Source organism: Bombina bombina, chromosome 5, assembly GCF_027579735.1.
Source record: "Bombina bombina isolate aBomBom1 chromosome 5, aBomBom1.pri, whole genome shotgun sequence".
Lineage (NCBI taxonomy): Eukaryota > Metazoa > Chordata > Amphibia > Anura > Bombinatoridae > Bombina > Bombina bombina.
This window is the reverse complement of record NC_069503.1, coordinates 151,747,422-151,774,849: the sequence shown is the minus strand read 5'-3', so window position 1 is coordinate 151,774,849 and position 27,428 is coordinate 151,747,422. Positions and strand designations below refer to the sequence as shown.

The 27,428-nt window shown below is 41.6% G+C and overlaps 1 protein-coding gene across 1 annotated transcript in view; it reads left to right on the top strand.

The window, feature by feature from the left end:
- The first annotated feature begins 9,233 nt into the window (after positions 1 to 9,233).
- The window catches only part of C5H1orf35 (chromosome 5 C1orf35 homolog), a 43,395-nt gene continuing 25,200 nt past the window's right edge, over positions 9,234 to 27,428 (top strand). The window contains exons 1-6 of the mRNA XM_053712936.1: positions 9,234 to 9,359; positions 12,729 to 12,839; positions 15,116 to 15,266; positions 17,999 to 18,044; positions 22,755 to 22,837; positions 23,176 to 23,245. Coding sequence (XP_053568911.1) covers positions 12,746 to 12,839; positions 15,116 to 15,266; positions 17,999 to 18,044; positions 22,755 to 22,837; positions 23,176 to 23,245 — 444 coding nt within the window. The 5' untranslated portion in view covers positions 9,234 to 9,359; positions 12,729 to 12,745. The remainder of the gene's footprint in view (positions 9,360 to 12,728; positions 12,840 to 15,115; positions 15,267 to 17,998; positions 18,045 to 22,754; positions 22,838 to 23,175; positions 23,246 to 27,428) is intronic.

Here is a 27,428-nt window from a genome sequence, read left to right as displayed (position 1 = left end):
CATCCGGTTTCATTGTTTATATACTGTACATTTTACCTTCAAATACACCTGTTTCCATGACTGTTTTAAATCGATTACTTTTTTAAAAAAAATAAAAATGACTTTTGCATAGAATAAGAATATCTGACTTCATTGAGTCAAACAAATAGTATACGTAGATATATCCAATCCAAGAAAACTGCAATATCTTAAACAAAAAAAGCAATTAAAAATACAGAATGTTTCTGGGTCTGCAGTAATAATGGCTACTTCATCAGGTACATGATACAATAAAAAAAAATCAGAGTATTATAATGGGTTCTGTTAACCCAGCTAATGTGTCAGTTAACATTCTTGAGTCCCAAAACTACTGGTTTCAATAATAGAAGTCCTTGCTGGAGGGATATGAAACCCAATTATTTTCTTTCATGGTTCAGATAGAGCTTAACTTTAACAACTTTCCCATTTATTTCTATTATCAAATTTTGTTTCAATCTATTTTTATCCTTTGTTGAAAAGTATACCTAGGTAGGTTCAGAACCTGCTAAATGGTGGCTGTATGTATATGCGTCTTGTCACTGACTGTCACTAAGTTAGTTCCTAGTAGTGCATTATTGCTCCTTCAACAAACGATACTAAGAAAATTAAGCAAATTAGATAATTGACGTAAATTGGAAAGTTGTTTAAAATTGTATGCTCTGTCTGAATCATGAAGGAAAAATGTTGGGTTTCTTGTCCCTTTAATCCCCCTACACCGCCGCCAACTATATTGACAAGGCAGGATTCTTCTATGTTCAGTAATTTTATTAATTGTCCTTGTTATTTTCTTCTTATTTCCATGCTATATGCCCCAGTGTCTTATTCATCTTGTCTAATTCTCTGATCCTATTTCATATACTATTTTTTTGCTCTAGCATCTTATCCATAGGAGTTCTCTGTCTATTTGAAACATGATACTTCCTGACCTGTGATTCCATTGCTTCTGCTCTGAGTTTCTCAACCAATTTTAGTTCTCTTATAGCCTTTTTTTTTGTTTTTCTTTCTCTGATTTGGGTGTTCCACTTTCTGCTTAGCTTTCAAGTTTACTGTGTAGTAGTAAATTGTTTACAAGTAGCTCCTTTCCCCCCCTATTTATGCTTATTTAGCCTGTGGTATCCCAACCTATACAGTCTGAAAGTTTACTGGTCTTTTATGTCCAGGCTATTGACAAGCATTGTAAACAGCCAGCAGCAGAAAATTACACTCCCGGTGGGGTGCAGGATAGTTAAGTAATAAAACGTTAATTTCCCATTGTCCACTCTAAGTATTGAGCTTTGGTTTTCCAAACAAATATAAGGAAGCAAGTGTGTGTACACAAACTGATAACACAATGAACTCTGATACTACCTGCTGACTCAAGCCATTTCAATAGGTTGTGTTTTAAAAGCACAAAACCAACTAATTCATATACACAAATAAACCTGAAATGCAATTTATCATGCATTTTAGACTCTGCAGCTGTTACAAGGCATTGAAAATACATTAAAGGATTACTTTCTGTTATAATTTTTAAGCTAAACAACTAACATATTAAAGTTAATAAACATTAATTAAAACCTACTGACCTATATTTTCTCCAAAACAAAGTTTCATAACGTTCTAAAAGTTATATCTTTTATTCGCCGATGATGTCACGTTATCCTGCCCACTATTTTCAGCACTGAGTGTTCAAAATACTTAAACCAATAACTTTGTGTTTAAAGCGCCATTTTGAAACCTAGGTATTGTAAACGGATTGGTACAGAGCAAAGGATATCCATGGAGTGGGTTTGGAAAACATTTAAATTTGCAGACAAGATTTCTGATATACGGTAGAGATATGTTAATGAAATGCTATTGATAAAAAGCGTATTTGGGGTAGTTAGTAACAGGCATCGAAAATATTTACTTACAGTGGCCCTTTAATGTCTATCTAGTGCCACCTTACTGGTAGCTGCTTCTTTTTGGGTTCAGTTACCCACTGTAGCTATTGGGAACAATCATTAGAAAACAAAAAAAACAATAAATTAACTAGGAAGATAACCTAAGTAAAGAGAAGTTATCAGGAGCGCGATCCGATATACGGCGCAGGTTTTGGCGCAAGCGTGGAAACCTGCGCCGGCCGTAGTTTCATATCGCAACTCGAGCTTTCCCATATACGGCGCCGTCAGTGCCGTACGTCTGACAAACTAGCGATGTCCAGAAATCTGCGTAAGTACAAATTTCTGGAGTCGCCAGTGACTTATGGCACTTTAGAAACTGCCGGTGCCTACAAAAACTGACTAAAGTATTAAATCACCCATAACTGTCTAACACGCCTCCCAAACATAGCCTGACACGTATACCCCTCTATCTGCTATCCCCCTTCACTCTCCTAATAATAAATATATTAACCCCTAAACCACGTCCGCCGCTCTTGGACCCCGCCGCACATAATAAAGTTATTAACCCCTAAACCGCCGCCACGTACATTACCTACCCCCTAATGTGAGCCCCTTACACCGCCGCCACCTACATTACCTACCCCCTAATGTGAGCCCCTTACACCGCCGCCACCTACATTACCTACCCCCTAATGTGAGCTCCTACCCCGCCGCCAGCTATATTAAATTATTAACCCCTAATCTAATCCCCCTACCCCGCCGCCAGCTATATTAAAATTATTAACCCCTAATCTAATCCCCCTACCCCGCTGCCAGCTATATTAAAATTATTAACCCCTAATTTAATCCCCCTATACCGCCGCCACCTATATTAAATTATTAACCCCTAATCTAATCCCCCTACACTGCCGCCAGCTATATTAAATTAATTAACCCCTAAAATACTAAAATATCCCTACCACTAAACCTAAGTCTAACCCTACAAATAGCCCTGAAATGGGCTTTTTTGCATGGCATTGCCCCAAAGTAAACAGCTCTATTGCCAGCCCTTAAAAGGGCTTTTTGCGGCCATTGCCCTAAGTAACCAGCTCTGTAACCAGCTCTTTTACCAGCCCTTAAAAGGGCTTTTTGCGGGGCATTGTCACAAAGTAATCGGCTCTTTTGCCTCTAATCTAAATCCCCCTACACCGCCACCACCTATAATAAATGTATTAACCCCTAATCTAATCTCCCTACACCGCCGCCACCTATATTAAATTAATTACCCCCTAATCTAATCCCCCTACACCGCCGCCACCTATATTAACCCTAATTATATTATATAGTTATTATATTATATATATATTAAGTATAATAACCCTAACTAACACCCCTAACTAAATTCTTATCAAAATAAATCTAATTAATATTAATATTATTAATTAAAATATTCCTATTTAAATCTAAATACTTACCTATAAAATAAACCCTAAGATAGCTACAATGTAATTAATAATTACATTGTAGCTATTTTAGGGTTTATATTTATTTTACAGGTAACTTGGTATTTATTTTAACTAGGTACAATAGCTATTAAATAGTTAACAACTATTTAATAGCTACCTTGTTAAAATAATTACCAATTTACCTGTAAAATAAATCCTAACCTAAGTTACAAATACACCTACACTATCAATAAATTAAATAAACTACAAATATCTAAACTAAAATACAATTAAATACACTAAACTAAATTACAAAAAAATAAAAAAAGATTACAAGAATTTTAAGCTAATTACACCTATTCTAAGCCCCCTAATAAAATAATAAAGCCCCCCAAAATAAAAAAATGCCCTACCCTATTCTAAATTAAAAAGTAACCAGATCTTTTACCAGCACTTAAAAGGGCTTTTTTGCGGGGCATGCCCCAAAGTAATCAGCTCTTTTGCCTGTAAAAAAAACACAATACCACCCCCCAACATTACAACCCACCACCCACATACCCCTACTCTAAACCCACCCAAACCCCCCTTAAAAAAACCTAACACTAACCCACAGAAGATCTCCCTACCTTGAGTCGTCTTCACCCAGCCGGGCCGAACTCTTCATCCAGATGTGGTCCTCCATCCCGGCGATGTCTTCATCCAAGCGGCAAAGAAGAGGTCTTCCATCCCGGCGATGTCTTCATCCAAGTGGCAAAGAAGAGGTCTTCCATCCCGGCGATGTCTTTATCCAAGCGGCATCTTCAATTTTCTTTCTTCCGACCTCCGACGCAGAACATCCAGCTGGCCCGATGACTGAAAGACGAATGAAGTTTCCTTTAAATTACGTCATCCAAGATGGGGTCCCTCGAATTGCGATTGGCTGATAGGATTCTATCAGCCAATCGGAATTAAGGTAAGAAAATCTGATTTGCTGATTCAATCAGCCAATCAGATTCAAGTTCAATCCGATTGGCTGATCCAATCAGCCAATCAGATTGAGCTTGCATTCTATTGGCTGTTCCGATCAGCTGAATGGTAATGTAGAATAACTTACTAATGAGACAGACTAGCCATAGATATTAGGGTAGAGAGTAATTCTATGTAAATGAAAGTATTGCTGATATACCTATATATATATATATATTGACGTAGTGGCATTTGTAAATACTACCTTGTGTTGAACCCAAGCTTATGATCTTATATGCTTTTGAAAGAGCATTGTATTATTGCACTTTGGAAAGTTGTGCTTCTTACATTTACGCATGTACTTATCTAAGCATTTTCACTGTCATCTTCTCACCCCACGATGTAAGAAGACCAACTAATATTGAGGTTGTTTCAAACATGGTCATATATATATTCAAACTTAAACTTCCTTACGCTAGTAATATGGGTGATTATAGTCAGCACCTTTATCGTCAGATCTCTTTTGAGGATTTAAATATTTTCTAATTATAAGTGAGTATTGGGTCATTTTAAAATTATTCCCAGTGATTGGGAAATAAATATGTGAATCATTGTAAATCGTTTTAGTACATACAGTGTTTTGCTGTGCTAATCCCAACAAAATAAAATATGACAAGTCACTTAATTAAAAAAACAAGTTAAATTGTTCAATGACTGAAATCAGAAAGAGAGTATATATAATAACGATAAATTGCAGACACCCCATTTATACTAACATTGTGGATTTGTAAAGAGTATCACAGTTTGAATTTATTACATTGATCTTTCAAAATAATTGTGTGTAAGGTGCTCACATTAGGGGGTAGTTAATGTAGGTGGCGGCGGTGTAAGGGGCTCACATTCGGGGGTAGTTAATGTAGGTGGCGGCGGTGTAAGGGGCTCACATTAGGGGGTAGTTAATGTAGGTGGCGGCGGTGTAAGGGGCTCACATTAGGGTGTAGTTAATGTAGGTGGCGGCGGTGTAAGGGGCTCATATTAGGGGGTAGTTAATGTAGGTGGCGGCGGGGTCAGGGAACGGCGGTTTAGGGGTTAACAACTTTATTAGGGATTGCGGCGGGGGATCGCGGTTGACAGGTAGACATTGCGCATGCGTTAGGTGTTAGGTTTTATTTAACAGTTTGCGGTTGACAGGTAGATAGACATTGCGCATGCGTTAGGTTTTATTTTGCAGGTAGTTTAGGGAGTTACGGGGCTCCAATACACAGCGTAAGGCTTACTACGCCTGCAATTTGTGGCGAGGTGAAAATGGAGTAAGATTTCTCCATTTTCGCCACGTAAGTCCTTATGCTGTATATTGGATACCAAACTGCGGCTGGTTTGGTATACCTGTCAATGGGCCAAAAATCTACGGCCGAAGGCAGAAATATACGAGCGTAACTTCTAGGTTACGCCGTATATGTGATACCAAACCAGCGCAAAATTTGTCGTTGCCGGCTTTTGCGGGCGACGCTGCATATCGGATCAAGGCCCAGATTCCAGGCAGAAAGGTGGAGGACTCCTACCTTTATAGTTTGTTCACTTTCTTAAAGGGACATGAAACACAATATTTGTCTTTTGTGACTCAGAGCAAACAATTTTAAAAGTTTCCAATCTACTTTGATTATGAAATTTGCTTCATTCTCATTGTATTCTTTGTTGAAGAGATACCTAGGTAGGTAGCGTGCAAAAACACACAACGGCCAATCAGTATAATCAATGCTGAGTTCACACTTTGCTTTACTGAAATTGTGTGGTATATTAACATAATATCATGCAATTTCATAATAAACTATTTTAAACTTGGAATTTCAACAAAGCATAAAATGTTTTATTAGTGAAAATAATTTTTTGCAATATATGTTCATTATTTATTTTGTTTCATTTTGCTCTAAAATACATCTGAAAATTGTACTTGTTACACTTTCTCCTAGGGAAGCTTGGTGTCATTACTTTTAGCTAATTTACCTGTGAGGTTTTGTTTACCCCCTCCTACCTCATATTCTCTGTACTCATTAAGGTGGATTATCAATTTTGCATCAGCAATCATGATAGGAAAAGTATTCTTTGAAATAGCAGTGAGCATACAAAGTGGGTAGTGAAAAACTGTAAAAATGCACTAGGATAAGAGGCGGTCTTCAAGGGCTTAGAAATTAGCTTATGAGCTTACCTAGGTTTTAGGGTCGGCTCCAAGGGGGGCATTGATGGGCAATGCTTGCCCAAATGAAATGCTGTGCCCCCGCAAAAAATAATTTTGTTATTGTATAAATAAGTGTGTCATAATTCTGGTAACCCTAGTTATGATACCAGTCACACCAAGTGGGTATTTACACAGCATATTGTGTGTGTGTCACTTTCTCAGTGGACTGATGCTGAACTTTTACAAGCAACACACAGAAACTGTTCCCAGCACAATGTGTGCAAACCAGACTCTCACAGGGAGACTGTATAGAATAAATCTCTTACACGCAATGCGCCTTCACCTAGGGTAGCTATAACACCAGCCCCGAACTGTAAACGTTCTCAAAAAACTTTATAAACCAGTCACTCAATGGGAACAGTTCACAAATTATACCAGCAACCAGTCAGCAAATTGTGTACATATCAATCATGCTGTGGGTGTTCCCATTATAGTGTGTATATAGCAGTCACACGCAGTAGGTTTTCCCAGCATAACGTGTCTATACCGGTCACACACAGTGGGTGGTTCCTTATACAATGCCAGTCCATATGCGTGTTGTGCTCAAGTTACAGTCCAATGCCTGCACTGGGCCAGCAAAACAAGCAGTAGGGGAAGGAGCCCTTCTCATCCGACAGCAGCAGCACACTAACTAAGGGAATGCTTCCACTTTACATAAACATGGCGGCCCTCAGAGGCGCACACCGGTTGCTGTATCACAGTAAGTCCCAAGCTTTTCTATTTACCATATTATACAGTGTTAACCGAGCTTTGACCCTGCTCTGTGCTCGCATTATATACCCACCGGGCAGGCGGGCAGCATTCGCTCTGAGCCTGTGACTGGCATAGCAGGTCATTTACGACCTTATACAGACAAAGCGTGTGGTTTCCTGATGCTAATACATCTTCACGTCATGCATATTTTATGCCGTTTACTAACATTACCAGCTGGTTACATTAACCAGTAGTTTACTCTCTATATGCATTTGCATAGTATATCTACTATAGTCTCAGTGCAGAATGGATTAAAAGTGCTTTTGTCAGATGCATCTGTTGCGAGTGTATTTGAGTAGAAACGCTGATGTCACTCTGAGTGGTAATTGCACTGTCAGTGTAGCATTATTTTATTTCTCTTGTAAGGTATGTCCCTTCACTCTGCTCTTATTTTGACTCTCATACATGCTTTGTAAAAAATGCACCCCCCATTTCATTCGTTCTGGAGCCGAGTCTGCTAGTTTAGCTTTCAACAAAGATTACCAATAGAACAAAGCAAATTTTATGATAAAAGTAAATTGTTAAAAATTGCATGCCCTATCCGAATCATGAATGTTTTTGACTAGACTGTCCTTTTAACCCCATCAAACGTTTACTGAGAAGCAAACTGTCCGGTATATGATTAAAATAATAAAATAAAAAACACGTACATTTTTTATTTAGCCGGCCTTTTATTTTGTGATTTCTCTCCACAAATATGTATCCCATTCCCAAGAGGTGCTTAATACATCTCTATATACCCAAGCTGTTGTTTGTTTTCAACTTTTCTGTATATAGAACAATGGCAGTTTTAAATGGTCAGTCACACAAATGTCCATAAAGCTAAAGGTTTAATAAAAAAAACCCTGCATATTTACTGACTCTTGGGTGATGCAAGAGAACCCTATTGTACAAGAACCCAGACTCTGCCCTCTATTCATTTGACTCCAGTTTTGAACCTCAAGATTCTGCCCTCTGATCTCTTGGACCACCAGTCTTTGCCTTCTAATCACTTGACCCCAGCCCAGGACCACCAGTCTTTGCCCTGGACCACAAGACTCTGCCCTCTGATCACTTGGACCATCAGTCTTTGCCCTCTAATCACTTGACCCCAGCCCTGGACCACATGTCTTTGCCATTTAATCACTTGATCGTACCCCTGGACCACACAACTCTGCCCTCTGATCACTTGGACCACCAGTCTTTGCCCTCTAATCACTTGACCCCAGCCATGGACAACCAGTCTTTGCCCTTTAATCACTTGATCTTAGCCCTGGACCACAAGACTCTGCCCTCTGATCACTTGGACCACCAGTCTTTGCTCTCTAATCACTTGACCCCAGCCCTGGACAACCAGTCTTTGCCCTCTAATCACTTGATTGTACCCCTGGACCACAAGACTCTGCCCTCTGATCACTTGGACCACCAGTCTTTGCCCTCTAATCACTTGACCCCAGCCCTGGACAACCAGTCTTTGCCCTTTAATCACTTGATCTTAGCCCTGGACCACAAGACTCTGCCCTCTGATCACTTAGACCACCAGCCCTTGCCCTCTAATCACTTGACCCAAGCCCTGGACCACCAGTCTTTGCCCTCTAATCACTTGATCTTAGCCCTGGACCACAATACTCTGCCCTCTGATCACTTGGACCACTAGTCTTTAGTTTACCCTCTAATCCCAGCCGTGGACCACCAGTCTTTGCCCCCTAATCACTTGGCCCCAGCCGTGGACCACCAGACCCTGTTCTCTGTGATTCACTGGCCCCACGCTCCAACCCCCTGGACCAGCCAGAGTATCCGAACCCTCATAGAAATTATTCCAGTCTGCGCCTTACACCGTCTTGGATTGCAAATTTACGTTGGGTCTGAAAGCTAAACAAATCTACAGTAGCAATTGTTGCTCGTTCACGCTGTAACATCTGTAAGAAATAAGTATATATTTTTTATTTGCGCTGAAATCAGGCTAGCTTCAGTAACCTAACAGACTCTTCCACTAAACTCACTAAAAAACGTGCCCTGCTTGCCAACAACAAATATGGCTGCGATGTACGGTCACATGATCTTCCTAAAGCTTCCATGATGTCGGAAGTAGAAGATTTGATTTGAGCTGTTGCACCTAAATAGTACTGTGCAGGTGCAGTGGTGAGTATCCAAGCTGAAATCATTACGTAGAAGCTATAACCAATGGCAATATTGCCGTATATTTACATAGAAAATAGGTCACCTCATGTGAAGACTTTCCTTCTGTTTATATAGAAGCTGGTAGGTTATACATCTGCACTTTTCTTGTTACCCTGATGCTGCACCCTGTGGGTAGGTTGTCTTTTTCTGGTTACACTGACGCTGCACCCTGTGGGTAGGTTGTCTTTTTCTGGTTACACTGACGCTGCACCCTGTGGGTAGGTTGTCTTTTTCTGGTTACACTGACGCTGCACCCTGTGGGTAGGTTGTCTTTTTCTGGTTACCCTGACGCTGCACCCTGTGGGTAGGTTGTCTTTTTCTGGTTACACTGACGCTGCACCCTGTGGGTAGGTTGTCTTTTTCTGGTTACACTGACGCTGCACCCTGTGGGTAGGTTGTCTTTTTCTGGTTACACTGACGCTGCACCCTGTGGGTAGGTTGTCTTTTTCTGGTTACACTGACGCTGCACCCTGTGGGTAGGTTGTCTTTTTCTGGTTACACTGACGCTGCACCCTGTGGGTAGGTTGTCTTTTTCTGGTTACACTGACGCTGCACCCTGTGGGTAGGTTGTCTTTTTCTGGTTACACTGACGCTGCACCCTGTGGGTAGGTTGTCTTTTTCTGGTTACACTGACGCTGCACCCTGTGGGTAGGTTGTCTTTTTCTGGTTACACTGACGCTGCACTCTGTGGGTAGGTTGTCTTTTTCTGGTTACCCTGATGCTGCACCCTGTGTGTAAGTTGTCTGTTTCTGGTTACACTGACGCTGCACCCTGTGTGTAGGTTGTCTTTTTCTGGTTACACTGACGCTGCACCCTGTGTGTAGGTTGTCTTTTTCTGGTTACCCTGATGCTGCACCCTGTGTGTAAGTTGTCTTTTTCTGCTTACACTGACGCTGCACCCTGTGGGTAGGTTGTCTTTTTCTGCTTACACTGACGCTGCACCCTGTGGGTAGGTTGTCTTTTTCTGCTTACACTGACGCTGCACCCTGTGGGTAGGTTGTCTTTTTCTGCTTACACTGACGCTGCACCCTGTGGGTAGGTTGTCTTTTTCTGCTTACACTGACGCTGCACCCTGTGGGTAGGTTGTCTTTTTCTGGTTACACTGACGTTGCACCCTGTGGGTAGGTTGTCTTTTTCTGGTTACACTGATGCTGCACCCTGTGTGTAGGTTGTCTTTTTCTGGTTACACTGATGTTGCACCCTGTGGGTAGGTTGTCTTTTTCTGGTTACACTGATGCTGCACCCTGTGTGTAGGTTGTCTTTTTCTGGTTACACTGATGTTGCACCCTGTGGGTAGGTTGTCTTTTTCTGGTTACCCTGATGCTGCACCCTGTGGGTAGGTTGTCTTTTTCTGGTTACCCTGATGCTGCACCCTGTGGGTAGGTTGTCTTTTTCTGGTTACCCTGATGCTGCACCCTGTGGGTAGGTTGTCTTTTTCTGGTTACCTTGATGCTGCACCCTGTGGGTAGGTTGTCTTTTTCTGGTTATCCTGATGCTGCACCCTGTGGGTAGGTTGTCTTTTTCTGGTTACCCTGACGCTGCACCCTATGGGTAGGTTGTCTTTTTCTGGTTACACTGACGCTGCACCCTGCGGGTAGGTTGTCTTTTTCTGGTTACACTGATGCTGCACCCTGTGGGTAGGTTGTCTTTTTCTGGTTACACTGACGCTGCACCCTGTGGGTAGGTTGTCTTTTGCCGCTTACACTGACGCTGCACCCTGTGGGTAGGTTGTCTTTTGCCGCTTACACTGACGCTGCACCCTGTGGGTAGGTTGTCTTTTTCTGGTTACACTGACGCTGCACCCTGTGGGTAGGTTGTCTTTTTCTGGTTACCTTGATGCTGCACCCTGTGGGTAGGTTGTCTTTTGCCGCTTACACTGACGCTGCACCCTGTGGGTAGGTTGTCTTTTGCCGCTTACACTGACGCTGCACCCTGTGGGTAGGTTGTCTTTTTCTGGTTACACTGACGCTGCACCCTGTGTGTAGGTTGTCTTTTTCTGGTTACCTTGATGCTGCACCCTGTGGGTAGGTTGTCTTTTGCCGCTTACACTGACGCTGCACCCTGTGGGTAGGTTGTCTTTTTCTGGTTACCCTGATGCTGCACCCTGTGGGTAGGTTGTCTTTTTCTGGTTACACTGATGCTGCACCCTGTGGGTAGGTTGTCTTTTTCTGGTTACACTGATGCTGCACCCTGTGGGTAGGTTGTCTTTTTCTGGTTACCCTGACGCTGCACCCTGGTAGGTTGTCTTTTTCTGGTTACACTGACGCTGCACCCTGTGGGTAGGTTGTTTTTTTCTGGTTACACTGATGCTGCACCCTGTGGGTAGGTTGTCTTTTGCAGCTTACACTGACGCTGCACCCTGTGGGTAGGTTGTCTTTTGCCGCTTACACTGACGCTGCACCCTGTGGGTAGGTTGTCTTTTTCTGGTTACACTGATGCTGCACCCTGTGGGTAGGTTGTCTTTTGCAGCTTACACTGACGCTGCACCCTGTGGGTAGGTTGTCTTTTGCCGCTTACACTGACGCTGCACCCTGTGGGTAGGTTGTCTTTTGCAGCTTACACTGACGCTGCACCCTGTGGGTAGGTTGTCTTTTGCCGCTTACACTGACGCTGCACCCTGTGGGTAGGTTGTCTTTTTCTGGTTACACTGATGCTGCACCCTGTGGGTAGGTTGTCTTTTGCAGCTTACACTGACGCTGCACCCTGTGGGTAGGTTGTCTTTTGCCGCTTACACTGACGCTGCACTCTGCGGGTAGGTTGTCTTTTTCTGCTTACACTGACGCTACACCCTGTGTGTAAATTGTCTTTTTCTGGTTACCCTGATGCTGCACCCTGTGGGTAAGTTGTCTTTTTCTTGTTACACAGAGACTGCTCCTTGCATCAATAGTTTCCCCCCATACATAAACTGTATCCTGCTGGTTGATTGGTTGCTTCTGGTTATGCATAGCAACAATTTTAGCTCATATGTGTCTCATATTTTTTACAACTACAGCCCAGGGACACGGAAGGATCAAGTACCCCCTGTTAGACAAGCAGGGGGCAGTAGTTTGTAATAAAATAAATAAACCATTTAGAGAGCATAGGAGACAGAAAGCATCTTGTAATAGAAGTATCCCTCAAAATGCGCTGCTCTATCACAGTTGGTTTGGGTCACAATACACCTTTACTATTTAGTGAAAGGGTTAATAGTCTTATATGTATTAGTGCATTTAATAGTACAAACAAATATAAAACCAAATTATTTTCAGTTTTGAGTGTCGAGTTTGTTGATCGTATTTTTCATAATTCCACTGATCTCTTTTTAACTTAGTAATTTTTTCTTTTTTTAAGAGTTGTGAGCTGTGAAAATGTTTGGTTCATCAAGAGGGGGTGTTCGAGGGGGACAAGACCAGTTTAACTGGGAAGATGTGAAGACGGACAAACAAAGGGAAAACTACCTAGGTAACTGTATATAACCTATGTGTTTATTCTTTGCATATGTACCGCTATATGTATGTGTATAAATATATTAAAATTCCACGGACCAGGAGCATCTAAATGGGCCCTGGCACCTGAGTAAGTGCCTTGGAATTGTCCCTCAAGAAGGAGAGAGTTGCAGGACTGGCAGCCGCATTTGCCCACTTCACAGCGGCAGGTCACTTCTGCCTGGGCTGGATGCAAGGCTCACTGTGCGGTGTCTGCTGCATTACTTCTACAAGGTTTGTCTTGGGCAGCATCTCTGGCACTATGGCTACAGGGCAGCAGAGAAGTTAGTCTGATATACAAAACATCCATTTTTAATTATTGCTCCTTTAAATTCTTAAGATTACCAGCTCTCAAGGGTATATGTTGGTTCAGCCTGTATTTTATGGCGTCTGCTTTTTCTGTTTATTAGTGAGATTATGGGGGTGTGGAACTTGGTCTTCATTACTTAAAGGCAAATAACAGTGCAAAAAAGGAAATACTCTATTGTGTTAGAGCAGTTTATTATTGCTCTGTTGCTTGCAAATTGTTTAAACGCTGCAAATGGGTTAAACACAGATACAATCAGTTCTAGAGCAGCATTTCAATACTGTGAGCTAGCGAGTGATGGACATATGCTTCTTATCATTGGCTCACCAAATGTGCTCAGCTAGGTGCTAGTAGGGCATTGCTCCACCAGAGCTGACTTTATCTCTGTGTTTAAAGTGATGGTATATCCTAGCGTTTGTGAAACGCTAGGATTTACTATTGGAACAAATTAAGGGGACTTTTAGTCATGAGGTATAAAGTACTTCATGCTGAGAGCTCCTTTTTTTTTTGTTGGAAACGTTTGCCGCACTGAGCTGCTCAGAGAGCCCACGGCAGAACGCTATTTTCTCTGAGGTAATGTTTCCACCTCTTAGTCAATAGCCATGCTTTTCAACTGGTGCCAAGCCGGATAGCCCGTACGGCTATTGGCTAAGAGGTGGAAACGTCATCTCTCAGCAAAATAACGTTCTGCCGTGGGCTGCCTGAGGTGCTCAGTGCGGCGAACACTTCAAACAAATAAAGGAGCTTTCAGCATGAAGTATTTTATACTTAATGAATGAAAGTCCCCTTTATTTGTTCCAATTGTAAATCCTAGCGTTTCACGAACGCTGGGATTGACAATCACTTTAACTCATTTGCAGGTTTTAACTACCTAGTTATATGTTCAAAACCAGACTACTTTAAAGCATATGAAGTTTGCACTTTTAAGAGATCCTTGTATTATTTCTTCCACCATGGATTCTATGTAATACGCTATAGTCTATTTATAGTTTCAGTATTTTGTTTGTGGCATTGGCTAGTAACATTAATTTAAGAACCTTTTGGGAATAAATACAGATTCTTTTATTTGAAAGAGATTTGCCCATAGATATACCTTACATTATAATATGGGGAACACTTTTACATGCACATTTTTTATTGACCACACTCTAAATCAGGGTCACCCCAACTATGGCCTTTGGGTCACATCAGGCCTGGCACGGTTTGGTTTTATGTGTCTCTCATTATTAGTTAAAATAAAATCATGTGCACCATAGTTTGTAAGTTTTAAGTATTATATGCAGAATTAAAGGGAAACTGAACCCATTTTTTTTTCTTTCATGATTCAGATAGAGCAGCATCTTTCTAATTTACTCCTATTATCAAATTGTCTTTGTTCTCTTGATATCTTTATTTGAAAAAGCAGTATTGTAAGCTTACAAGCTGGCCCATTTTTGGTTTAGCACCCTGGATAGCGCTTGCTGATTGGTGGCTACATTTAGGCACCAATCATCAGGCACTACCCAGGTGCTGAACCAAAGATGGGCCGGCTCGTAAGCTTACAATACTGCTTTTTCAAATAAAGATAGCAAGAGAACGAAGAAACATTGATAAAAGGAGTAAATTAGAAAGTTGCTTAAAAATGCATGCTCTATCCGAATCATGAAAGAAAAAATTTGGGTTCAGTGTCCCTTTTAAAGGGATATAAAACAGTATGATATTGTAATAAAAATTGTTTAATTATGTGTAGTTTAATTTTTTTTTTTCAATATACTTTCATTATTTATGTTTGACGACAATCGACCCTGCTCTACTGTGTGTTTGTGTGCCGAGGGGTTACGCACAGTAGAAGTAACACTCCAGAACCGCAGAGCACTACGGGTTCCGCTCTGAACCAGCAGTGCCCTTCTACTGTGTGTTTAACCCCTTTGGCTGCATCCAACCGTGCTGCTGGTGTGTTTGCACAGGGAATTCTCTAATGGCCCCGGTAGGGCGTTGGCAGAAGGGCAAAGATCTGACATGGTACGCAAAGCAGCAAAACAAAGGGCAGAAGATGACCAGAGAAGAAGAGCTGGCTGCGGTGAAACAGGCAGAAGAAGAAGCCATGATGGCAGCTCTGTAAGTAGCCTAGGGTTAGAGGTGCATTTATTGACATTTCATGTAACCAATAGGTTAAAAACAACACCAGTCTTGTTTGGGCATTTTTGAAGTATTGGCCGATAGGAAGAGAGAATATAAGTGAGCGAGCATATAGCGCAAGATTTATCAATTCTCTTAAGTGTTCGCCTCAGAGCGCCTTTAGAGAAGCGCATCTGTGCGCCCAAATTTATCAAGAAAATGGTAGTATTTTTCTTTGCGCTTTTCCATAGACGAGCTCAGGCGATATGATAAATTTGTCCTGTCGAATTAGTAAATATGCTTCATTTATTATTAAAAATAAGCAAATTATCTTACTAGTTTTAATTGTGTTTACGGAAATGCCCAAAACACTAAAATGTATATTTTTAAATTGTAATTTTTTTTTAATAAAACGGGACACCATAATCCGTTGATAAAATGTATTTATTTTACAAACATTACTTTTTTAAATAAAAAAAAAATACTGTTTTTTTTCCTCAGAATATAAGATAATATAAAAAAAATTCATTAATATAAAAAAATAAATCAATCATAAAGCCTCATATTTTTGTCTTAAATTCTTTACGGCAGACTTTACGGTACTGTACAATGTTATCTCCACATTGTGCAGTAGCTCCAAGATTTTTTTTTCTTATAGTAATTTATTTCTTCAGTAACTGTAAAGAGGTATGACAGTTTATTAAAGGGACACTAAACATGGAAGTATGCAATGATAAATCTCTGCAATATACTTTTATTTATTTTGTCCCCTTCTCCTGTAATTCCATTCTGAAATTGTGAGCTTTTCAGTTCCTGTTAGAAATGGAAGTGCAGAGCACTGATATTCTCCACATTCATTGGCTGCACACTCTAGGGTGGGAGTGGTTGGGGCCCAAAGCTACAGAAAATAAGAAGAGGGAGGGATTGGGTGCTGCACTACAGAAAAGGGGTGGATTGTGGGGGTGCCCTATATAACAATTGCCGGGGGGGGGGGGGTGCTGCACTACAGAAAAAGGGTGGACGGTGGGGGGTGCATTATATAACGATTGCCGGGAGGGGGGGAAGTTGGGGTGACCACTACAGTACAGAAAAATTAAAAACAAAATTTAAAAATATATATAAATTAGGTACTGTCAAACAGCTGCCAGTACTAAAGATGGCTGCCACTAGTGGGAGGGTTAATGGTTAGAGAGCTGTTCGAGAGGGATCAGGGAGGTGGGAGGGCTGAGAAGGGATCACTGCACTGCAGAAAAATAAAAAATAAATATAATAATAAAAAAAAGCCCTAAGCTTCATGCTGGCAGACTGTCTGTCAGTACATAAGATGGTGGGGATGAGTGTGCGTGAGGGGAAGAGAGCTGTTTGGGAGGGATCAGGGAGGTGTTGGAGAAGGATCCCAGAGAAGCTTTTACAATAATTTTTCATGAGTGCACAAGCGTAATGTAAATATTTTCAGTGAAAAAGTTAATTTATTTTATATGATCGCATTTGGCAGTGAAATGGTGACACAAAATTTACCAAAATTGGCCTAGATGAATACTTTGGGTTGTCTACTTAAAAAATCTTTGAGTCTAAACATACTTGTTAATGCCAGTCATGCTTATGCATGAAACCGCATGCATTTAAAAAAATAAAAATAAATAAATATACTTTACACACAGTACAATGCATTAGCATGCTGTTCATTCTATAACATTCTTTTAATGTCCTTATAAAGAAGAGAGCTGTGGAACATTGTTAAAAAAAATAAAATAAAAAAAAAATAGATGTTTTTGTTCAGTGTTAAGAACAGGTCAAAACAAATTAGATTATCTGATAAAGCCTAGATTACGAGTGGAGTGCAAAATTCCGCTTTCGTGAGTGTGATATTTGCGCTCCACTCGTAATACCAGCGCACGCAAATGTGTGCTGGTATTACTAGTTGAGTGCAATGCGAACGCAACTTCGTGTTCGCATTGCATAGAAGCTTTGCGTTTACAAGAGCGCGCTTCCATAGGCTCTAATGGGAGCTCGTTCTCATGCCGATAGTCACGGCAGAGAACCTAGTGCAACAAAGTTTAAATATATATGTATATGACTATATACATATATATTTATGTGTTTATTTGTGTGTGTATATACACAAATTAACACATAAATATATAAGCATATACATATATATTTAGAGTAATAACACAGTCCCCATAGATCGCAGTGTAAAGGCACTTTTCAGTGCCTTTTTTTTTTCTTTCTAACACCCAACATCTGCACACTTTAACCCCTTAAAAATAAAGATGCTCATATTTATTATTTTTGTAAAGGCACTATACACTTTATTTTGCGGGCAATTGGGGGACATATTTTTGATTAACCAGAGATCTGATCTCTGGTTAATGAATCAAGCGCAAAGTGCTACCCGCAAGCTTGTGGTAGCTTTAACAAGCCACTTGTAATGGCTGGTTATTTAACGTGCATCCGTTAAATTAGCTCTCCACTTGCAATCTAGCCTAAAGTGTTTTATTCCGTCTATGTGCAAGATCCCTGATTGCTAGAAGGTAGAGGCTGCTGCAATGTGTCTCAGGAACAGTGAATTTTACTAAAATGCCTGAAGTATTAGAAATGAGTAGAAAGTGAAGCCGGCTGATGTTCCCAGTGCAGAGGATTCTTATTGGCCACATTATAGATATAGGTGGAGGCATTGATGAATGATCATGTAAGATTACTTCCCGAATAATTGCTCTGTTTTCTTATAGAGGTTATAAGACTGTGAAGCATCAGCCCAAAGGACTCAGTAAGGAGGTAAGTACCACCAGGTCACCAACTTATGGGGGTGGTGCTTATAATCTGGGTGTGGCCTCAGAAACGAAAACGGAAAAAAAGGCATGTCAGACTTTTAAAATAAATAGCGGGTCTTATTGGGCTCTTGGAATCGGTGTGATAGATTAGATGCTGTACAATTACGATTGGTTTACTTGTGTAATAACGTAATAGACAAGGTTAAATCAGGACAAGGCCAATAAGGAATAACCTTTAACAATCTCTTGTGATTTCCGACTCTCTAATGCTACACTTGCCAAGTGATATGACTAATTAATTACACTGGTTACTCTTCTTGCTATGAGGATTGGGTGTTGCCGTATTGGTCCCACAGAGAATGTTTCGTTAGTAGTTTGTGATACGTTTTAAAGGACAAACAAAATTAAGGTTTTTTTTTTTATTCCATAAACTTTCAAGACCTCATCTGAAGACGAGACCTGTGAGGTCTTAAAAGCCTATGGAATAAAAAAATACATTGATTTTGTTGGTAAATTAAAATGTATCACAATCTACAATAAGGATTTGATAGCTGGAGGTAGATAGATATCAACAAATGAGCCTACAGGTAAAGTAATTTAAAGGGCCATAATACTTGAATGTTGAAACACTTGAAAGAGATGCAGCATAGCTGTAAAAAGCTGACTAGAAAATATCACCTGAACATCTCTGTGTAAAAAAGAAAGATATATTTTACCTCAAAAATTCCTCAGTAGCCACATCCCATTGTAAAGGACTTCTAAGCAGCAAATCTGTATGTCTGTCCCGGGACAGCTAAGGGAGTGAGCTTACGTGCACACTCATGTTATTTCCCTATTCAGTTTTAGGAAGTTTACTATGAAATCTTATGAGAGTTACGTCAAATCTCATGAGATCACAGTAAAAGAGTTCATGACCTTAGCACTACTGATGCTGATTTGCTGCTGTTCATTTCTTCATTTTTAATTTTTTTTTTTTTTTTTTTACCTGCAGCTGAGTATAACTTTTTACACAGAACTTACTCTGCTGAGCTGAGGAAATTGTGAAGTAAAATATCTTCCTTTTTTACATAGAGATGCTCAGGTGATATTTTCCTATCAGCTTTTTACAGTTATATGCTAAATCACTTGAAACTGATGCAGTATGAGTATTATGTCCCTTTAATGAAACTTTAGGAAGCAGGTGCAGTTGTATCCTATCTGTCTACACTATATGGCCAAAAGTATATTGATACCTGACCATTACACCTATTTAAGCTTGTTGGACATCACATTCCAAAACCATGGCCATTGATAAGGAGTTTGCCCCCCTCCCATTTTGCATAACAGCTGCAACTCTTCTAAGAAGGCTTTTCACAATATTTTAAAAAACAGCCCCAGACTGTTGATCCCTTCTCTATCACTTTACAGTAGACACTTTGCATTCTGTTAGGTAGTGTTCTTCTGGCATCTGCTATACCCAAATTCTTCCATTAGACTTCCAGATAGGTAAGCCTTTTTTTTTTTTTTTAAGTTTTAAACAATACATATATGCAAATCAAAATATGAGTAAGCACTCCATAACATTTCCAATTTATACATAAATATAGTGCACCATTCAAAGAGTCATTTACATGTTCTATCCTTTCCTTACTATGTCAAATAGATAATGCATTGTAAATTCCAAACATTTTCCAGATACATCTCTTAATTAGTGTGTTAATCTCAAACTAGAAGTTTCATCTCCATTATGCAGTACAAAAAAAAGCTCATATCCTCATTATAATATAACTAGATTGTATATAAATAACAAACCAATACATATACCCCCCCCCCTTGCCTTAGACTGGGAGAAAGAGACGGATAAGATAAAGAATACAATTTAGATTTCTGTATATTAAATATGTGCATTTACCTTAGGAGATATATCTACCATCTCTTCTCCCAATTACTTCTACCCAGAACCCTATTCTTATTCACTTGGCTATGAATTATTCTCTCCACTCTTTAATAAAACAAAAGAACAAGAGAGGGAGAGGAAAAAAAAATTCTCCTCTTCCATTAATTCCCTCCTCCCCCAACCTCCTTCCCATTTGGAGTAAAAAAAAAAAAAGCCATTCTAACTCGCCTTAATCAGATAGTTAAGCTTGATTCATTGCTCCAAGAACATGTTTCCACTGCTCTAGTGTCGGTGTGCTTTACACCACTCTAGCCGACGCTTGCCATTGCGCATGTTGATGTGAGACTTGTGTACAGCTGCTCTGCCATAATAACTCACTTTATGAAGTTCCTGACGCACAATTCTTCTGCTGATGTCCTTCCAGAGGCAGTTTAGAACTCTGTAGTGAGTGATGCAACAGATGCACTTTTGTGGCTGTGCTGTTGTTACTCCTAGATGCTTCCACTTCAGGGCCAGGTATTTTATGATAGTGCTGCATCTACAATTACTGAGCTCTTTAGTACGACTTGTTTTACTGACAATATTCTTTATGGAGATTTCATGACTATGTGCTGGATGTTATGCACCGGTGAGTGTGGCTGAAACACCGGAACTCAATAATTTAGTGTAAATGTGCTTATATGCAGGTATTGTTACAGTGCCGGAGGCCGATTGGTATGTACCTGCAGTTATTGTGCCAAAGGCCGACTGGTACCTGGTTGCGGCTACAGTGCCGGAGGCATGCTGGTGCCTGGCTACGGGGCCGGAGGCATGCTGGTGCCTGGCTGCGGCTACGGGGCCGGAGGCATGCTGGTGCCTGGCTGCGGCTACGGGGCCGGAGGCATGCTGGTGCCTGGCTGCGGCTACGGGGCCGGAGGCATGCTGGTGCCTGGCTGCGGCTACGGGGCCGGAGGCATGCTGGTGCCTGGCTGCGGCTACGGGGCCGGAGGCATGCTGGTGCCTGGCTGCGGCTACGGGGCCGGAGGCATGCTGGTGCCTGGCTGCGGCTACGGGGCCGGAGGCATGCTGGTGCCTGGCTGCGGCTACGGGGCCGGAGGCATGCTGGTGCCTGGCTGCGGCTACGGGGCCGGAGGCATGCTGGTGCCTGGCTGCGGCTACGGGGCCGGAGGCATGCTGGTGCCTGGCTGCGGCTACGGGGCCGGAGGCATGCTGGTGCCTGGCTGCGGCTACGGGGCCGGAGGCATGCTGGTGCCTGGCTGCGGCTACGGGGCCGGAGGCATGCTGGTGCCTGGCTGCGGCTACGGGGCCGGAGGCATGCTGGTGCCTGGCTGCGGCTACGGGGCCGGAGGCATGCTGGTGCCTGGCTGCGGCTACGGGGCCGGAGGCATGCTGGTGCCTGGCTGCGGCTACGGGGCCGGAGGCATGCTGGTGCCTGGCTGCGGCTACGGGGCCGGAGGCATGCTGGTGCCTGGCTGCGGCTACGGGGCCGGAGGCCGGCTGGTGCCTGGCTGCGGCTACGGGGCCGGAGGCCGGCTGGTGCCTGGCTGCGGCTACGGGGCCGGAGGCCGGCTGGTGCCTGGCTGCGGTTACGGGGCCGGAGGCCGGCTGGTGCCTGGCTGCGGTTACGGGGCCGGAGGCCGGCTGGTGCCTGGCTGCGGTTACGGGGCCGGAGGCCGGCTGGTGCCTGGCTGCGGTTACGGGGCCGGAGGCCGGCTGGTGCCTGGCTGCGGTTACGGGGCCGGAGGCCGGCTGGTGCCTGGCTGCGGTTACGGGGCCGGAGGCCGGCTGGTGCCTGGCTGCGGTTACGGGGCCGGAGGCCGGCTGGTGCCTGGCTGCGGTTACGGGGCCGGAGGCCGGCTGGTGCCTGGCTGCGGTTACGGGGCCGGAGGCCGGCTGGTGCCTGGCTGCGGTTACGGGGCCGGAGGCCGGCTGGTGCCTGGCTGCGGTTACGGGGCCGGAGGCCGGCTGGTGCCTGGCTGCGGTTACGGGGCCGGAGGCATGCTGGTGCCTGGCTGCGGTTACGGGGCCGGAGGCCGGCTGGTGCCTGGCTGCGGTTACGGGGCCGGAGGCCGGCTGGTGCCTGGCTGCGGTTACGGGGCCGGAGGCCGGCTGGTGCCTGGCTGCGGTTACGGGGCCGGAGGCCGGCTGGTGCCTGGCTGCGGTTACGGGGCCGGAGGCCGGCTGGTGCCTGGCTGCGGTTACGGGGCCGGAGGCCGGCTGGTGCCTGGCTGCGGTTACGGGGCCGGAGGCCGGCTGGTGCCTGGCTGCGGTTACGGGGCCGGAGGCCGGCTGGTGCCTGGCTGCGGTTACGGGGCCGGAGGCCGGCTGGTGCCTGGCTGCGGTTACGGGGCCGGAGGCCGGCTGGTGCCTGGCTGCGGTTACGGGGCCGGAGGCCGGCTGGTGCCTGGCTGCGGTTACGGGGCCGGAGGCCGGCTGGTGCCTGGCTGCGGTTACGGGGCCGGAGGCCGGCTGGTGCCTGGCTGCGGTTACGGGGCCGGAGGCCGGCTGGTGCCTGGCTGCGGTTACGGGGCCGGAGGCCGGCTGGTGCCTGGCTGCGGTTACGGGGCCGGAGGCCGGCTGGTGCCTGGCTGCGGTTACGGGGCCGGAGGCCGGCTGGTGCCTGGCTGCGGTTACGGGGCCGGAGGCCGGCTGGTGCCTGGCTGCGGTTGGTGCCTGACTTGCATCTAGATGCCGTTTTATGTGAATTATTTTATTTAAAGTATCTGATATTGTTTCACAATGGAGCATGGAAATTTTTAAGTAAACCCCAAATACACACAAATGTATAAAATAGTTCCACTTAATCTTTACTGTTATAACATGTCATTTCTCTTATAGGAGTTTGCTGAGGTCTGTAAGCGGGAAGGGTCAGAGAGAGATGAAAAAGATGTGGATCGTGTCATGGGCTTGGGAAACTCAAGGTACATGTTAGCTGAGATATTGTTTGAAATAACTAGAACTAAAACATTATGATAACTGATATAAGTGCATTGTATTATTCATGTTGCATTTCTCCATGTTGTTTATTGTATAGTACAACATAAAACAATAATTCTACACAGGGGCATAGAATTCTTATCTGAGCAGCTACAAAGGAATTGGATAGCTTGACTATGCTACAGTATAGACATACAAACTTTGGTTATGGTTCACATTTATATTTTTTACTGTACACAAGATACTGAACCTGCAGTAACCTGGATTTATATATTTTCTCTGTACCATTTTACTGAATTATCTTTTTTGTTTTGTTCTTTAGTGGTCTTTCTAAGTTGATGCTTTCCAAAGAAGATAAAGAAGCAACAAAAAAGGGCTTCTCTATATTTACTGTAAGTCATTCTTCAGTACACATCACAAACTGATTACTTGAAATAACGTATTTAGCTAATTATCACACTTTGATATAGAATTTTATTTTGGCTACTTACATACATAACTGAGACAATAAAGGCTGCCCTGGCCTTGTTTCTCTAATATTTCAAGAACAAACAGTGAATAAAATAATTTGCAAAATGTTTCAGTAAAATATGAAACTGTTATTACTCTTTGGACGTAATTTTTAATGCTTAGTTTACATGTTGTCAAAAAACTATTTTGAACAAGAGCTCTTACTAAAAATAAATAAATGCTGAACTAACTGTAAAAATTGGAAGGACCATAAACATAGGTGGGAAGTTTGATGTATATTTTTTTCTTTATGTTTGTAATAAACTAAAAAACACAATGTTCTTTCATTAACAAGAAATAGGAAGTTGTTGATGTAACTTTTTATTTCTTTGTTGTTACATATTGATGATTACGTGTAAGAAACTTTATGTTAAAGGGGTATAAACGTGCTTGACCCTTTGCAGAAGTTAAACACATAGATAAAGTCAGTTCCAGAGCAGCAATGCACTACTGTGGGCTAACTGAACACATCTGGAGAGCCAATGACAAGTAGCATATGTGCATAACCACCAATCTGCAGCTAGCTCCTAGTAGTGCATTGCTTCTCATGAAACTACCTAGGTATGCTTTTCAACAAAGTGTTCTAAGAAACCAAAATACATAAAGAAATAAAGAGTGGGGGGAAAAATCCTAAAAAAATATTACTAGGAACATGCTACAAGCCTCCCAACATTAGTGACCCGGAGGAAACTCAACTACTTATCCAAATAGGTAAGGCTGCTAATAACAGTGCTGTAATTATGGGAGATTTTAACTACCCTGATATAAAGCGGGCAAATGAAACTAGTAATTCAGCTAAGGGGGATAGATTTTTAAATGTTCTCAGGGATAACTTCTTGTCACAATTAATAGAGGAGCCAACTAGGAGTAAAGCTATATTGGATTTAGTGCTATCAAACAATACAGATATAATATCAAACATAGAAGTTAAAGAACATTTGGGTAACAGTGATCATAACATGGTCACATTTGAAATCTCTTTTCATATGCAGTGTTTTAAAGGCTTAACTAAGACTTTTAATTTCAAGAAAGCAAAATTCAACGATTTAAGGAAATCATTAAATAATATAAATTGGGACAATGTATTTTCTAATAAAAATACAGAGGATAAATGGATAATATTTAAAAATTTGTTAAATAAATATACATATCAATATATACCATATGGTTATAAAAATAAAAATAAAAAAAATAAGCCGTTATGGCTAAATAAAAATGTGTTAAAAGAAATTAGGAAAAAACGTAGGGCATTTAAATTATTAAAAGAAAATAGTACAGACTCAGCATACAATATTTTTAAGGAATGTAACAGAGCTTGCAAAAAAGCAATCAAATTAGCCAAAATTGAAAATGAAAAATTAATTGCCAAGGATTCTAAGTCTAACCCTAAAAGGTTCTTTAAGTACATAAATAGCAAAAAATCTAAGAAGGATAATATAGGTACATTAAAATGTGTGGAGGGTAGCATGATAAATAATGACAGGGAAAAGGCTGAGGTACTAAACCAGTTTTTTTCTTCAGTATACACAAGAGAGGAACCATTGAATGATACTTTGGAACAGAATAGAACATGCCAGTCCATACCACTAACTGGGTTTTGTTTAGAGGATATCAGGAAAAAACTAAAAAATATTAAGGTAAATAAAACTCCAGGCCCAGATGGAATACACCCAAGGGTGTTAAGTGAACTTAGCACTGTTATAGACAAACCTTTACTCTTAATTTTTCAAGACTCATTATCCTCAGGCATGGTACCCCAGGATTGGCGTAAAGCTGATGTGGTGCCACTCTTCAAAAAGGGAAGCAGGGATGATCCAGGAAGCTATAGACCAGTTAGTCTGACATCAATAGTGGGGAAGATATTTGAAGGGATTATAAGGGATTATATTGATGAGCATATTCGTGTAAACAAGATTATGAGTTCTAATCAGCATGGCTTTAGGAGAAATAGATCATGTCAAACTAATCTAATTAGATTCTACGAGGAAGTAAGTAAAAATATAGATAAAGGGGAATCAGTTGATGTGATATACTTAGATTTTGCAAAGGCATTTGATACAGTGCCTCATGAGAGATTAATGCACAAAATTAAGGGACTGGGAATAGCTGAAAATGTTAGCTCATGGATAAATAACTGGATAAAAGATAGGGAGCAACGAGTAGCAGTAAATGGATCATACTCAGATTGGACAAAGGTAATCAGTGGCGTCCCCCAGGGATCAGTACTGGGCCCTGTTCTTTTTAATATTTTTATAAATGACTTGGAGCAAGGATTAAATAGCGACATCTCTATTTTTGCAGATGATACTAAGTTAAGTAAGGTCATTAGGTCAGAGCAGGATGAACTCTCTTTGCAAAGGGATTTGCTAAAATTAGAACTATGGGCAAGTGAATGGAAAATGAGATTTAATACGGAAAAATGTAAGGTTCTACATTTTGGAAGTAAAAATAAGCAGGCTATGTATTTTTTAAATGGGACAAGACTTAGCCAAACACAGGAGGAAAGGGATTTGGGAGTAGTAATAGATAACAAGCTAAAGATGAGTGCACAATGCAGAGCAGCGGCTTCAAAGGCTAATAAGATACTAGCATGTATTAAAAGAGGCATTGATTCAAGGGAGGAAAGCATAATTCTGTCATTATATAAAGCCCTGGTAAGACCTCACCTTGAGTTTGGAGTGCAGTTCTGGGGACCGATTGCTAAAAAAGATATTGCAGAACTAGAAAAAGTTCAGAGAAGGGCCACAAAGCTAATAAGGGGATTGGAGAAATTAACCTATGAGGAGAGGCTAGCCAAACTGGGTCTGTTCTCTTTAGAAAAAAGGCGCTTGAGAGGTGACATGATTACTTTATATAAATATATTCAAGGCCCATATACAGAGATGGCAGAAGCTCTTTTTATTCCAAGAAAATTGGTTCTGACAAGAGGTCATAATTTAAGGTTGGAGGAAAGGAGATTTAATCTCCTGCAACGGAAACGTTTTTTCACTGTAAGAGCAATAAAATTGTGGAACTCATTACCAAAGGAGGTAGTGAATGCCAATACCATAGATACATTTAAAAATAGTCTGGATAATTTTCTGTATATAAACAAAATTCATGGATATGATTGCTAGTATTAAATGGGTCACATTTTAATGGGGTTATTTAAGCTTAACTGGAGCTTTTTGTAAGTATTTTAGATTTGTATAGGTTGAACTCGATGGACTTCAGTCTTTTTTCAACCTTATCTACTATGTTACTATGTTACTATGTTACATTTTGATAATAGAAGTATATTGAAAAGGCCTTTAAAATGACATGTTCTGTTAGAATCATGAAAGTTTCATTTTGACTTTCATGTCCCTTTTTAAAGCTTTTTATATTTAAATGGAAACTCACTGCAGTATCAGTTGTGTACATTTTGAAATGCCCTATTTTAGACCGAAGAAAACAAAAAATGACATCTTCACATGTTCTTGAAAGCACACTGTTGTCAAGAGGAACTAGAATAATGTAGTTAAAGGAATAGTTAAGTCAAAATTAAACTTTCAGATAGAACAACAATTTTAAGCAACTTTCTAATTTATTCCTATTATCAATTTTTCTTCATTCTCTTTGTGTCTTTATTTGAATGTAAGCTTAAGAGCCGTCCCATTTTTGGTTCAGCACCTGGGTAGCTGATTGTATGGCTGCATTTAGACACCAATCAAAAAGTGCTACTCAGGTGCTGAACCAAAAATGGGCCGGCTCCTATGCTTACATTCCTGCTTTTTTAAATAAAAATACCAAGAGAACGAAGACAAATTGATAACAGTAGTACATTTTAAAGTTGCTTAAAATTGCTGCTCTACCTGAATTATGAAAGTTTAATTTTGACTAGACTATCCCTTTAAGGAAGCCTCTCCTTTAGTGTATGTCTATTAAAGGGACACTAAATCCAAAATTTTTCTTTCATGATTCAGATAGAGAATACAATTTTAAACAGCATTCCAATTTACTTCTATTTTCTAATTTGCTTCATTCTTTAGATATGCTTTGTTGAAGAAATAACTACATATGGGTGAGCCAATCACACGAGGCATC